The 14,301-nt window shown below is 29.5% G+C and overlaps 1 protein-coding gene across 1 annotated transcript; it reads left to right on the top strand.

Annotated features, from left to right (window-relative positions):
- The first annotated feature begins 8,833 nt into the window (after positions 1-8,833).
- Positions 8,834-9,474, top strand: LOC105119583 (Glutaredoxin family protein). Its single transcript, XM_011017735.1, has one exon. It carries the CDS (start codon positions 9,012-9,014, stop codon positions 9,318-9,320), a length of 309 nt encoding a protein of 102 aa, XP_011016037.1. The 5' UTR covers positions 8,834-9,011; the 3' UTR covers positions 9,321-9,474.
- The last annotated feature ends 4,827 nt before the right edge of the window (positions 9,475-14,301 follow it).

The following is a 14,301-nucleotide window of genomic DNA, read 5'->3' on the forward strand; positions in this document are numbered from 1 at the left end:
ACTTTTTGGTGTTTTGCCCATAACTTTTGACTCAGGTGTCCAAATGAGCTGTTCTTTAATGATCTGGAAAGGTGACAGAATTTCCTATAAATATGTCTCTAATAGACGTCTCGAAAAACAGCTTCTAAGAGGGTCAAATTTCTGTCCAAAGTTAGAGTCAGATTTGTGTCCGAATTTTTTCTGAAATTGTATTGTGTTCTTTTTTATAGATTTCGGTTCTTTAGTTTGTAAAACTTATTATTTCTATTTTATTCAAGTTATCACATGTTTATTGAAGTGTTCTTATATATAGTCATGGTTGGCTAAACTCTTTCTTGGATCCAAATCAAGGATAATGGTGATTGAGGTGAGTTCTTTAGGATATGAATGAATCTTAATGTTTATCTTCTTATTTTCTTCATGAATGATTTATTATTGTAAAGAAATTTTAGAAATCATTTAGGTAATGTTATAATCTTGAATTTTTATGCACAAACTTTAGTTTTGGTATAGAGATTGCTTGATTCAATGTCTTACTTAATATGAAAGTACTTGTTCATTCTTAAGCAATAATCAATCTTCATCTTTCTAATCTTCATTGTAATATCTTCTGATCTAATATCACCATCATTGATATTAGGTTGAGTTATCTTATATATGTTGAAGAAATCACCAATACATCCCGATCTAATATCACTATTGTTGATATTAGGTTGAGTTATCTTATATATGTTGAAGAAATCACCAATACATCACCATTAAAATTGATTTGGACCAAGACTTACTTTTTCTTGTCATTTAAAATCTATTTACACTTTTTCATATTTGAAAACAAATCCATCAATTATTTTCAACCAAGTTATTGTTAATTTACTTTCTCTTGAGTTTTTTTTTGTTACCTAGCTTAATTTCCAGATCTAGCTCTCTGTGGATATGACCTCGATCTTACCGAGTTAATTGCTACATCGCACACTCGTGCACTTGCGAGTTAAAACAAGCCGATCATAAAAAGCGGTCAAGCAGGATGCATGTGGTCTCTAAGTGTTCTAGCATGGTTATTCTCATTATTTTCATTATGAAGTGATTGATTATCTTCTTCGGCCATGTTTTCTGAAAATGACGAGGATATCCTATGAAGTCTACCACTTGATGTACGTGACCACACTCTCATGCACGTGTAGGAATAGAATAAAAGAAAAAAGAAAACAAAAGAAGAAGAAACAAGAGAAAAGAAACAAAGTTATATACAAGAAAAGTGGAAAGAGAAAATAAAATAACTACTATAATTTATACAAGAAATTACCTCCCCGGCAACGGCGCCAAAAACTTGACACGACTAAAAGATTGATGTCTTCTCCCAAGTGCAGCAGTGTCGAAGTAATAAATAACCCGGCAAGACCGGGGTCGAACCACAGGGAGGTTAATTGTACAAATTATAAACGACAATAGTACAACAACAACAATAATAACAACAACAACAATAATAATAGTAATAATAATGACAATAACAATGACAATAATAATAATAATAATAATAATAATAATAATAATAGTAGTAGTAGTAGTAGTAGTAGTAGTAGTAGTAGTAGTAGTAGTAGTAGTAGTAGTAGTAGTAGTAGTAGTAGTAGTAGTAGTAGTAATAATAATAATAATAATAATAATAATAAAGAAAGAGAAGAAGAAGAAGATGATGAGAACTTGGAGATGGAAAATTAATATAAGGATTAAACAATAATAATAACAAATGTCAAGGTTAGAGGTTCCACTAATGGTATGTCAAACAAGTATAGTATAAACTCTTATTATTCAATTGGAAACCACACACAAAGGAGGTTCCAATCAGATTATAGATTGTTAACATGATTACATTAGTCATCTTATTCGATTAATGATAGTACTTGTAAATCTCGTCAAGCATTCATGATTATAACTTATGTTAACAACAAATCAAGTTCCTTTCATAGCTCAGGTGTCGGTTATACCATACAGTATGGGCTATGAAAGTGCCAAGCATTTGTTGTACCAAGTGTTATACAACATAAATCAAGATTAGTCATTTAACAAGCAAAGTATTAAAGAGTGAACAATATAACAAATACAAAACATGTTAGTATCAAACATTAAAGTCCATATTTAGTTTACACTATACTTATTCTTATACCATTAGTGTAACCTTTTCACCTTGACATAATAAACTTAGCTAAACATAATAAAAGAAAGAAAAATAAATAAACAAAACAAGAACATAAACAAGATAAAAGTTAACTAAGTAAAGGAAAGGAAATGAAAAGCATAAACTTGATATTAATGAAAACAAAGCATAAGCATTACAAAAAATACAAAGAGAGAAAGCAAGAGCATGATCTTGATCTAGAAACCAAGATGCCTAAATACATTGCAAATGCCTCCTTTTATAGGCCAAAATTGGGAACTATTGATTTGATGACTAATTGATGAGTGGGTAGCCAACTCTTGAATTGGTGACAATCCTTATCTTCTCTTGTCTGCCCAAAACCTCATTGATAACGTCCAAATTGGAGCCACTTGAAAGCATGAAAGTTGTAGGAAATTTTCTCAGCTTTATTGTGTAAACAATTCAACTCATTTGGACTTCTAGAACTCCAGATATGGCCAAAATACTGAACAGTGCTCGGGCTAGAGGACAGATTCGGGCTTCTTTGTTGTTGCTACAATTTGGACTTGAAAATGACCTTTTTAGATCTTGGGCTCCATATGAAAGTTGTAGGCCTATGTCGTGCCTTTCCATCCATATAAAGTAGACCTAAATCTGACATCTATAGCTCCAAATATGACTCAATTACCGAATAGTGTTCCGATTTGGATTGCACCGACATCTCTTTTCTAATTTTGGTCATCTCTTTGCCCTTGCAATTTAAGTTCTTAAAGTCATCAATCAATCCTTTCATTTATGTGATAGACCTGCATTTAAAATGAACATTTACCACAAATTAAAGGTATCTTATATTATTAGATATATTATTATAAAACATGCTTTAGTTAAGGAGTTATTGATACTTCAAGTGCAAAATGATGATATAAAACCATGATAAAAATGCACTTTTAAGTACTAATCAGTTATACAACATAAATCAAGATTAGTCATTTAATAAGCAAAGTATTATAGAGTGAACAAGATAACAAATACAAAACATGTTAGTATCAAACATTAAAGTCCATATTAAGTTTATACTATACTTATTCTTACACCATTATTGTAGCATTTTCACCTTGACATAATAAACTTAGCTAGACATAATGAAAAAAAGAAAAATAAAGAAACAAAATAAAAACATAAATAAGATAAAAGTTAACTAAGAAAATGAAAGGAAATGAAAGACATAAACTTGATATTAATGAAAGCAAAGCATAAGCAATACAAAAAATACAAAGAGAGAAAGAAAGAGCATGATCTTGATCTGGAAATCAAGATGCCTAAATGCATGGCAAATGCCTCCTTTTATAGGTCAAAATTGGGAACTATTGATTTGATGACTAATTGATGAGTGGGTAGCCAACTCTTGACTTGGTGACAATCCTTATCTTTTCTTCTCTGCCCAAAACGTCATTGATAATGTCAACATTGGAGCCACTTGAAAACATGAAAGTTGTAGGCAATTGTCTTATCTTTCTTGTGTAAAACCTTCAGCGCATTTGGACTTCTAAAACTCTAGATATGGCCAAAATACTAAACAGTGCTCGGACTGGAGGACAGCTTCGGGCTTCTTTGTTGTTGCAATAAGTTGGACTTGAAAATGATCTTTTTAGATCTTGGGCTCCATATAAAAGTTGTAGGCCTATGTCTTACATTTTCATCCATATAAAGTAGACCTAAATCTGAGATCTATAGCTCAAGATATGACCCAATTACCGAACAGTGTTCTGATTTGGATTGCACCGACATCTCTTTTCTAATTTTGGTCATCTCTTTGCCCTTGCAATTTATATTCTTAAAGTCATCAATCAATCCTTTCATTTATGTGATAGGCTTGCATTTAAAATGAACATTTACCATAAATTAAAGGTATCTTATATTATTAGATATATTATTATAAAACATGCTTTAGTTAAGGAGTTATTGATACTTGAAGTGCAAAATGATGATATAAAACCATGATAAAAATACACTTTTAAGTACTAATCAATGCTTGTAAATCTCGTCAGGCATTTATGATTATAACTTATATTAACAACTAATCAAGTTCCTTTCATAGCTCAGGTGTCAATTATACCATATAGTATGGGCTATGAGAGTGGCAAGTATTTGTTGTACCAATTGTTATAGAACATAAATCTAGATTACTCGTTTAACAAGCAAAGTATTAAAAAGTGAACAAGATAACAAATACAAAACATGTTAGTATCAAACATTAAAGTCCATATTAAGTTTACATTATACTTATTCTTACACCATTAGTGTAACCTTTTCACCTTGATATAATAAACTTAGCTAAACATAATGAAAGAAAGAAAAATAAATAGACAAAATAAAAACATAAATAAGATAAAAGTTAACTATGTAAAGGAAAGGAATTGAAAGGCATAAACTTGATATTAATGAAAGCAAAACTTAAGCATTACCAAAATACAAAGAGAGAAAACAAGGCATGATTTTGATTTGGAACATAAATAAGATAAAAGTTAACTATTAATTTGATGACTAATTGATGAGTGGGTGGCCAACTCTTGACTTGGTGACAATCCCTATCTTCTCTTGTCTGCCCAAAACATCATTGATAACATTAGAACTAGAACCACTTGAAACATGAAAGTTGTAGGAAATTGTCTCAGCTTTCTAGGAAAAAAACAGAGGTCACTTGGACTTCTAGAACTCTAGATATGGGCTAAATATTGAACAGTGAGCGGGCTGTAGGATAGATTCGGACTTCTTTGTTGTTGCTACAATTTGAACTTGAAAATGACCTTTTTAAATCTTAGGCTCCATATAATAATTATAAGCCTATGTTTTACCTTTCCATCTATATGAAGTAGACCTAAATCTAAGATCTACAGCTTCAGATATGACCCAATTACCGAACAGTATTCCGGTTTAGACTGCACTAACATCTTTTTTCTAAGTTTGGTCATCTCTTCATCCTTTCAATTTCAGTTGTTAAACTCATCAATCAATCCTTTCATTTATGTGATAGGCCTGCATTTAAAATGAACATTTACCACAAATTAAAGGTATCTTATATTATTAGATATGTTATTACAAAATATATTTTAGTTAAGGAGTTATTGATACTTCAAGTGTAAAATGATGATGTAAAACCTTGATAAAAATACACTTTTAAGTACTAATCAGTAATCATTTGCAGGTGTTTGGTATGGCTGCTGGTCGTGATGCTAGGGCATGACGTGTTACTAAAGATGTCAAACATTATTGGGGTGGTCTAATTTTACCATTGGTTTACCAGTATGATCTGAGTGAGGAGTTATATATGACTAGTGGGTTGTTAAAGGTTTGGTGGGGTAATGTTCTAAAACCATATATACTTGTAGAATAATTTTGATGTGTTGGATAACTGATTAATTTCTTAGTTCAAGCAATATGATTCATTCTCCCTAACTAAGGTGTCTAATAACTTGATATGGAAAGCCTAGGTCGTTGGAAGCTGGTAGTAGGTGGTGCTTGGTAAGCCAAGGTGGCTGGCAGCTGGTACCTATAAATGGTCTCTTTTGATAGATGTAGAGACTCTCAAATGCTTAAGTCAGTAACTTTATAAAGAGAGAAACTACAATGATATTTTAAAGAGATAGACTTTGAAAATATATATATTAGAAGTGTTAAGAATGAAGAGATTGTGAATCTTAAGTTTGAAGGATTCATGGTGTATTTATGCCCATGATTTTGTCATTTTGTGAAAAAAAGGGACTGAAGTGTAAGTTTACTATTGTAATATTTTGTGCTTATTTTACTCAAAATAATAGTATTAAATCAATATAAAATACTAAGAGACTTACATAGAGTCTTGAATTTTTTTTTCAAATGAGTGTTAGGCTCAGTCAAGATAAGAAATAAATCTAAATATACTAATTGAATCTAAACATGTTGAGTTTAATATGAGAGCCTGAGCCCACGAGGATATTAGATAGCTTACCCAACAAGGCTGAGCATGCCACACCCTAACTAAGGGTATGCCTTGGATGCAAAGTTGGGTGTACATCAAGTGCGTAGCATATACTCATCTTAGATGTGCACCCATGTTGGGTATATAGGCTCGGGATTCTTATCTGATCCCAAGTCTTTAAAAACTAGGCTTAGGCTACCATGGATCTATTGTGCATTTGCAAACACAAAGTCAAATAATTTAAAACTCAAATGGTTCTCTTTTGTAAAGTAAAAAAAAAAAATTAGAAATTAGAAATAAGTATGGAAATTAAAATTGAACATGAAAAAAATATATAGAAAAACTTTAATAGAAAATAATCCTTTAATTTTTATATGTCATTTGGAACTTGGAAACAAAAAAATTAATGAACTAATTATTAAAGGTAATGCAATCTTTTTGATAGGTTTATTAATTATTATCAAATTATTTCGGAGACAAGTATTTTTTTTTCATTTTAAAAGTATAGTGAAATAATTACCATTGAAAATGCATTTTTATTTAACTTGTGTACATGGGCTTTTTCAAATTTTAATTTTTTTTTAGTTATAATTAAGTTATTTAAGAAGAATTTTGTTTTATAACAAACATAAAATATATTTTTAAAAAATAAAAATTGATTGGCGTACCTTACACACACTATCATATTAGAGACATTTGTTGTCCTCGGATAGCGCCCCTTGGTAGCAAAAAAGTAGCTTCTATTATGGTATTTAAAGCCTCCCGTCGCGCTATTTTTTTATGATTTAATGCATGTTAATGGTGGTGTCTCAATGGGCTCCTATGTGTTTTTTCTCCTTCTCCTTTTCTTTCTTCTTACTTGGAAATCATAAAGTGTTACCGAAATGAAGTGTTGTTGTGTTATTTTTTTGTTAATTTTAATTTTAATTTTTGTAATTGTTATTTATTTTGTTTTGAATCCTTTTATTAATTGATTTTTTATTTAATTTGGTCTCATAATGTTTGGTCTTATTTGATATCAGATTTAATTCTAGCTTTTTTAATTACTATTTATTTATTTCTAGAATTTTTATTTGATATTGAAGAGGGATGCTTGAAATGACGAGAGATGTATGGTCATGTAATGGGAATGGTAGCGTGCCCCCCTTTGAACTGGTCCTTTGTCGTCTCAGTTTGACCTTGTTTGACCTAGCGCGTCTCTTATAACTGAGCTGACCGCGCGTCCCCCTCCAAAACAAGACAAACCTGCATCCCACCTTAAGAGGTCCAGCCGTGCATTGATGGTAATTGGGTGATATAGTTTCTTCAGCTTGATGTTTACCTGTTATTTATATATATATATATATATACACACACAATAACGTGAAGATGAAGTCTTAGTTTGTCTTGGACCAAAATCTTGAAAGTCTAATTGAAGAAATTCATTGAAAATATTATATATTTAGCAGTACAAAACCACGTGCGGAGTACAAGAGGGGTTGAGTCGCAACCTCACATCAAAAAAACAAAAAGTTGTAACTTGCAACCATCTTATCCTTCGTTAACTTATAAGCAAAAGATGGTAAATCTCTTAGCTAGTATGATCACACAATTAGAGTATACTAATCAAATTTTCATTCTCACAAATATCACTCATTAAATCTAGTGATTAAGGTTGAGATTGCCTTTGGGAAAGGGTATTCAAACCCAATTGTATATGGTAAGTCAGTGTGTTTTTCAGCTCATAACAGTTAAATGGTAAAAAGTCGACTAGAAAGAATGAGAATAATGAGAATAACCGTGCTAGAACACTTAGAGACCACATGAATCCCACAAGCAGATATGCTTTCCTTTACTTAGTTAACTTTTATGTTCTTATTTTGTTTATCTATTTTGCTTTCTTTCATTATGTCTAGCATATATATATATATAAACCAACTGTATATGAAGGCTGACCTATCCATTTGGAATTTTGACATTTCCATTGGCTTATATATTCCCTCCACAACGAATTTTACAAAACCCTAAATAATATGCTTAATATCCATGTGAGATGAGGAATTATTTTTGTAGGCGCAAGCTTTTTCGCAAGTTTTGAGAAAATGATATATGCCTAAAGCCATACAAGGCGAAGCAACTATTCGTGTGGGAGTCTGTATCGGGCACCTTGGCATCCAACGTTATCATATATCCTCGAAAGCTGACATTCCCCCACCTCGCTCATGCAACTTTGACATTGTTGCATGCACAAGCCACGTGCAGCCATTGCCATTTCTGTCCACGAATAGCTAGTGCACCTTTTGTTAGTAATTGATATACCTTTTCCCTACTTGCTTTCGGCAGCATTCGGCTTATCCATACAGTGTTTTGATTCTGGGCACAATAAAATTAGTGTTTCTGTATTTTAAAAATAGTTTTTTAAAACATTAATTTTTTTATTTTTTATTTATATCAAATTAATATATTTTTAATATTTTTAAATTATTTTAATATGATAATATTAAAAATAATTTTTAAAAAATAAAATAATATTGTTAATATATATTTTAAAAATTATTTAAAAAATAACTATAACCACAATGTAAACTGAAATATTTTAAAGCAAACCACACAAGTCACTATCAAATCAAGGTTAATTTTGGGGGTATCAATCCAAATATCTGAAGGAACCTTTTTCTAATTACTTTGCGTTAAACAATGCAAACATTAAATGCACTCCTCTCGCTGCCCAGCCTATATATAGGCTCACAAGAGCTCCAAGCATACCATCAAATATCAACAAAACTAGCAGACATCTTATAAAGCTTTACAAATAACCAACACTAACATTCTTCTTTCATTTTCATATAGATTTTTTAGATTTTAAACTCTTATTTAGCTCCTTGTTCAACTACTGACATAGCATATTTTCTTTTGAGCGTGAAAAAGAAGAAGGAAGATACATTTATTTTTGGTTGTGATATGGATCGAGTAGCAAAATTGGCATCCCAAAAGGCAGTGGTGATATTCAGCAAGAGCTCATGCTGTATGTGCCATGCAATCAAGAGACTGTTTTATGAACAAGGGGTAAGCCCAGCAATTTATGAGCTCGATGAAGACTCCAGAGGGAAGGAAATGGAGTGGGCACTTATGAGGCTAGGATGTAACCCCTCCGTGCCAGCAGTGTTCATTGGGGGCAAATTTGTAGGCACTGCAAACACAGTGATGACCCTTCAGCTTAATGGCTCTTTGAAGAAACTGCTCAAGGAAGCTGGAGCTCTATGGCTTTAGTAGCAATGAAGTCATTTCAGCATGCATGTTATGTTTTTTTTTTCCCACCTCTTGCGGCTGCAAAGAGTATCATATATACTATATAGAAAATAATCTATAGAGAGATCTATTGGTAGTCATATAATTAAGTATTAATCATATGTTTTTGAATGTACACTTGAATCAATCCTTCAGAGAAAGTTAATATAAAACTATTTCTAAGATATCATTTAACAATATAAAATTTTGAATTGAAATAATCAATATCATAACTTTATTGATCAAGCAATTAAGAATGTAAATCTCATCATTTTTATTTTTTTAATTAAATTAAAATTATGGATTTGTACAAATTTTAAATTTGAAAATTTGTCATATTAGAAAGTTAATACAAAATTTTATTTAAACTTTTATTTAATAACTTCAACTTTAAAATTTAAATGGTTTTTTAACCCTCCATGAATGCGCAGCTAGCAGATACCATTAGCTAGTCTTCTCACGCCTTCCTTTTCTGTGCGTCATGCACTAATTTTTCGACGAAATGAAGGGAACATGTAGGAGCATGAGATCCCAGCACAAGGCAAAATGCAAAATAGATATGATTATATATGTGCACCATACATTGTCACCTCTAGGGTCAACTATATATGTGCTAGCTATCAACTTGATAAATATATGGGAAATATACAGTTGGCAACCATAGAAATGGTTGCTTTTAAAGATTCTGAAAACAAAGAAAAAAAAAAGATTTGAAAATTCTGAAATTACATGCAGGTAAACGTCACAAACAATTCAAAGTAAACTCTGAAATTCCCATCACCTGAAGATGACACATTACAATGTATGGATATATTCTTTCGTTGCTTAATCCAACATGCATTTTACGGTGAGTCGCCATATTATTCTTGTTGTTAGTGCTGTTTCATTAGGGTGACACTTCGATGTTTGTAGGGTTATTCATCTTAGGGTACCGAGAGAGAGAGAGAGGGAGTAATTAGAGTTTTAAATATGCACTATCAATTTTATACCTTAAATATTATCACATCATCTTTTAGTTGGAATTTTCACTTGAGAATATTTGTTGGTAAAGTTTGGTGCTATCATGATATGACGATGCTTCTCTCTTTCTCTCTATTGTTTTTTTATTTTAAGTGATTCTATTTTTATATTATCATTTGTTATATTAAATTTTATTATTGATTGCCTGTGTCATTTAAAATATTAGATTGTCTATTCACAACTTTATATATTATTCTTGTAGAATTTATTTATTCTATAAAATTTGTTAACTTTCTCTTATTTTGTGATGAGATCACTATATCATATTTATATATTGCTCTAAATTTAAAAAACTAAATATTCATACAATTTCTATAAAATATACAAGAAATCTCAACACTGATTTTTAAGTTGTTGCATAAATGTGACAATTGTCTAGTTTGTTAGTTTTTTTTTTTATTCCTCAAAACTTCTTTATAAAAAACATGTCAACGTTTATATTATCATGTTAAATTAAATTACAGATAATATCACATGCTATTATAATATAGTTGAATCGATTTTCTTGTTGTATAAATCAAAGTTTGCAATTAAAATCTTAACTATAATGCTCATAGAGTCGAAAATTCATACCTTTAAATTCAAATTTTGTATTTAAGTAAGCAACAATACCTTGTTTTTTTATTTTTTTTTCATGTAATAAGATTACTATCAACGAAGATAAAGTAATAAAAAATAAACCATCTATCATCTACTACTTTAGTCCAATCAACATAAATATATGTATTTATGCTATGGAAATATGCATTTTTAGTTAAAAAAAAATTCTTTTTCTAGGTGCAACCTTGAAATACCTCAACTTTACTTATATGTTGCTATCCTGAATTATCTATAAACTAACCAACAATCTTGATGCATAGGCCAAATATACGCTTACGTGTGCTAAATACATCAATCTTTCTACAAATAATATCTTCTTTTGTTAGTCAGTGTCTAATTGGACTTCATATATAATTTTAGACATTTTTCTACTAGAATATCTAGTGGTTAATATACTAACATATTAGTCTCTTAGATCTATGATATATTTTTTCTACAATAAAAAAAATATTTTATGATGTTGAGACACTTCAACTCTAAGAAAACATTTTAAAAAAACCTTGGTCTTCCATTTTACATTATTTAACCAAGTAATCTTTTATGACCTTTCTTTTTTAAAAATCATTTTTTATAATCACCGTATCATTTACATATATTTACATATAAAATAAGAGTGGTAACTTTATCCTACTATTTTTCAGGGATAATATATGATCTAAATTGTTTTGATAACAAATAAAGGTTATCATAGATTTTATAAACCTTCCAAATCTCATCTTGAAGATTGTTTCACTCCATACAATAATTTCTTCGACCACTACACCTTCAAATTATGCCATTCAAGTATCATACACATAGATGGGAGATCTATATAGATTTTTTCTAATAATTTATCATATAAAAATGTATTTTTCATATTGAATAAGTGTAATGGCTAATCTAAGTTCAAAGATAAAAACAAGAAAACTGGAACTATATTGATGTTAGCTACAGGTGCAAATATCTTTATATAATCGATTCCTAGGTTTAAGTGTAACTTTTCTTCACCTGTATTGCTTTAAAGAGTTTAATTATACTATTAGACTTATACTTTTTCTTGTAGATCCATCAAAATCTAATTAATTTCTTTCTTGGTAAAGGATGAATTTTGATTTTTACTTTTTTAGTTGAGACTTCCTGCACATTATTAGGAATAGATACAATAAATATTTAATTTATAAATGATAGATTTGATTCTAATGAATAATGGTTACTCGTATAATGACTTATTAGATATTTAACTTTCATTGAAAGTTCTACTTTGTATGTCTTTAGTTGATAATTTTCCATTGATAATTTTCCAAGTACCTCAATAATTTATTGGTTTGGTATATTAGTTGTAAGAGATTCTAACTAAAAAAAAAAACATTTATTGGATTCATATCTTCAATTTCTAAGTTTTCATCACCACTTTGATCCAAAATTATACCACTAAAAACCAACTCGCTTGTTTCTTTATTGTCCAATCTAACTTATAAATCAACATTACTAGAATTCAAATTTATGTTTAGAAAATCATAATTTAAAGTTTGAATTTCCTTTCAATGCTCACTTTGAAGTTTAGGTTTTTTAAAGAAAAATATTGATGTCTTCATGAAAAACAACATTTATTATGATCAATATTTATCTATTCAAAGTATGATAACATCAATACACCTTTTGATGATCAACATACATGATAAAAACACATCACAATGCTTTAGAAGTCAACTTGTTGCATTAGTGTGTATATACACATGCTACATAACAAACATATAGGACAATAAATTTAAGATTACTAGGACAAAAACTATGTTAATATGAGCTTGTAGTGATGTCTATGAATCAATGGAAATTAAGGATATCTAATTGATTAAATATGTTGCAAAGGAAAGTGTTTTTTTCCTAATAAGATAACGACATGTGAATTTCTACCAATGAAGTACTACCAATCTCTAATGAGTTTTAAATTTCGCATTAGCAACCTCGTCCTATTATGATGTATTGAAATAAATAGTTTGATAAATAATTTCACATGCTTTTAATTATTGTTGAAGCTCAAAACTATGATATTCTCTCTTATTATTATTGTAGCGAACCTGAACCTATGTCTTGTATTGAGATTCAATCATTTTATGAAACTTTTGAATTAGAAAATTCACATTATCTTTGGACTTCATAAGCACATCTTGGTAATCCTAGTTTGGTCATCAATAAAGGTAAAAACCAACATAATCCACCTAAAATAGCACTTTAGGTGGATCTTGAATATTATAATGTATAATTATAAATTAATGTGAGATTTTATTCAAACTTAATAAAAATGAAGCAAGATGGCTCGTTTCTAGTTTGCATACATCACATTAAAAAAATATCAATTTTTTCATATAAACTTAGAAATAATTTTCTTAGATAACCAAACGAATCATGTTTCATATGTTGATTCCACAACTAGATTTCAGCTAACTTCTTTCCTTAAAAGCAATCTACTATTAAAGCTTGGCACAACTTCTCAAAACTTTTTAACACTAATTTCAATTAAAATAGCTTTAATCACTTCATAGCACAATCAATCTTCTTTCTGATTTTGATGTTCTTAAACATAACAAATTCAAATTAGAAAATTATCATACAATATTAAGGTGAGGTTGTTTGGTAAATCAATAATATGTTATAATCTAATGATGAAATAAGCTTGTTTGGAAAATCGATAATATGTTATAATCTAATGGTGAAATAACTAGAACAAAATCTAAATTTAACTATCAGTAAAGGTCAAAGATTAATATTTTTCAATAAATAAGATTGAAGTACCATTGGTAACAAAAACAAATTTCATGAGGACAAATTAAGAAATATGATATGTCTAAAATCAAATCTCATATGATATATGACAATGAAATCAATTATCTATGCAATATTAAAAACAAATGCAGTGATATTTAAAACCTTATAACATTATCTGTAGCTATTATTAATGCTAAGGTTTTTTCAACAACATCATTTTTTTAATCTTTGTTTCAACAATTATTACAATAAATATCTTTTCTAAATTATTCTTTTGTTAATCAAGTGTATAATCCCGCTATTCTAGATATCCCACAAGTTCATAAAATCAACTGTTGATATGACTCTTCTGATTCTAATGATTACATTTGTAAATATATATGACTCCTCTGATTCTAATGATTACATTTGTAAATATACTTATCAAAACCATTATTATTTTAGGTTCGTTGGGCCTAGTTTAGTCTTGTCAATTTTGATTTGGTCAATTTCGAGCCACTAAGATTAAAGTATTAGAATATTCAAATCTTTTTTTAGAGTTGTATGACATACTGTCATAAGGATCTTTTATAAAAATTGTCACAATGGTCTAGTGACA

The sequence above is a fragment of the Populus euphratica genome, unplaced genomic scaffold (assembly GCF_000495115.2).
Source record: "Populus euphratica unplaced genomic scaffold, PopEup_1.0 scaffold3088.1, whole genome shotgun sequence".
Taxonomy (NCBI): domain Eukaryota; kingdom Viridiplantae; phylum Streptophyta; class Magnoliopsida; order Malpighiales; family Salicaceae; genus Populus; species Populus euphratica.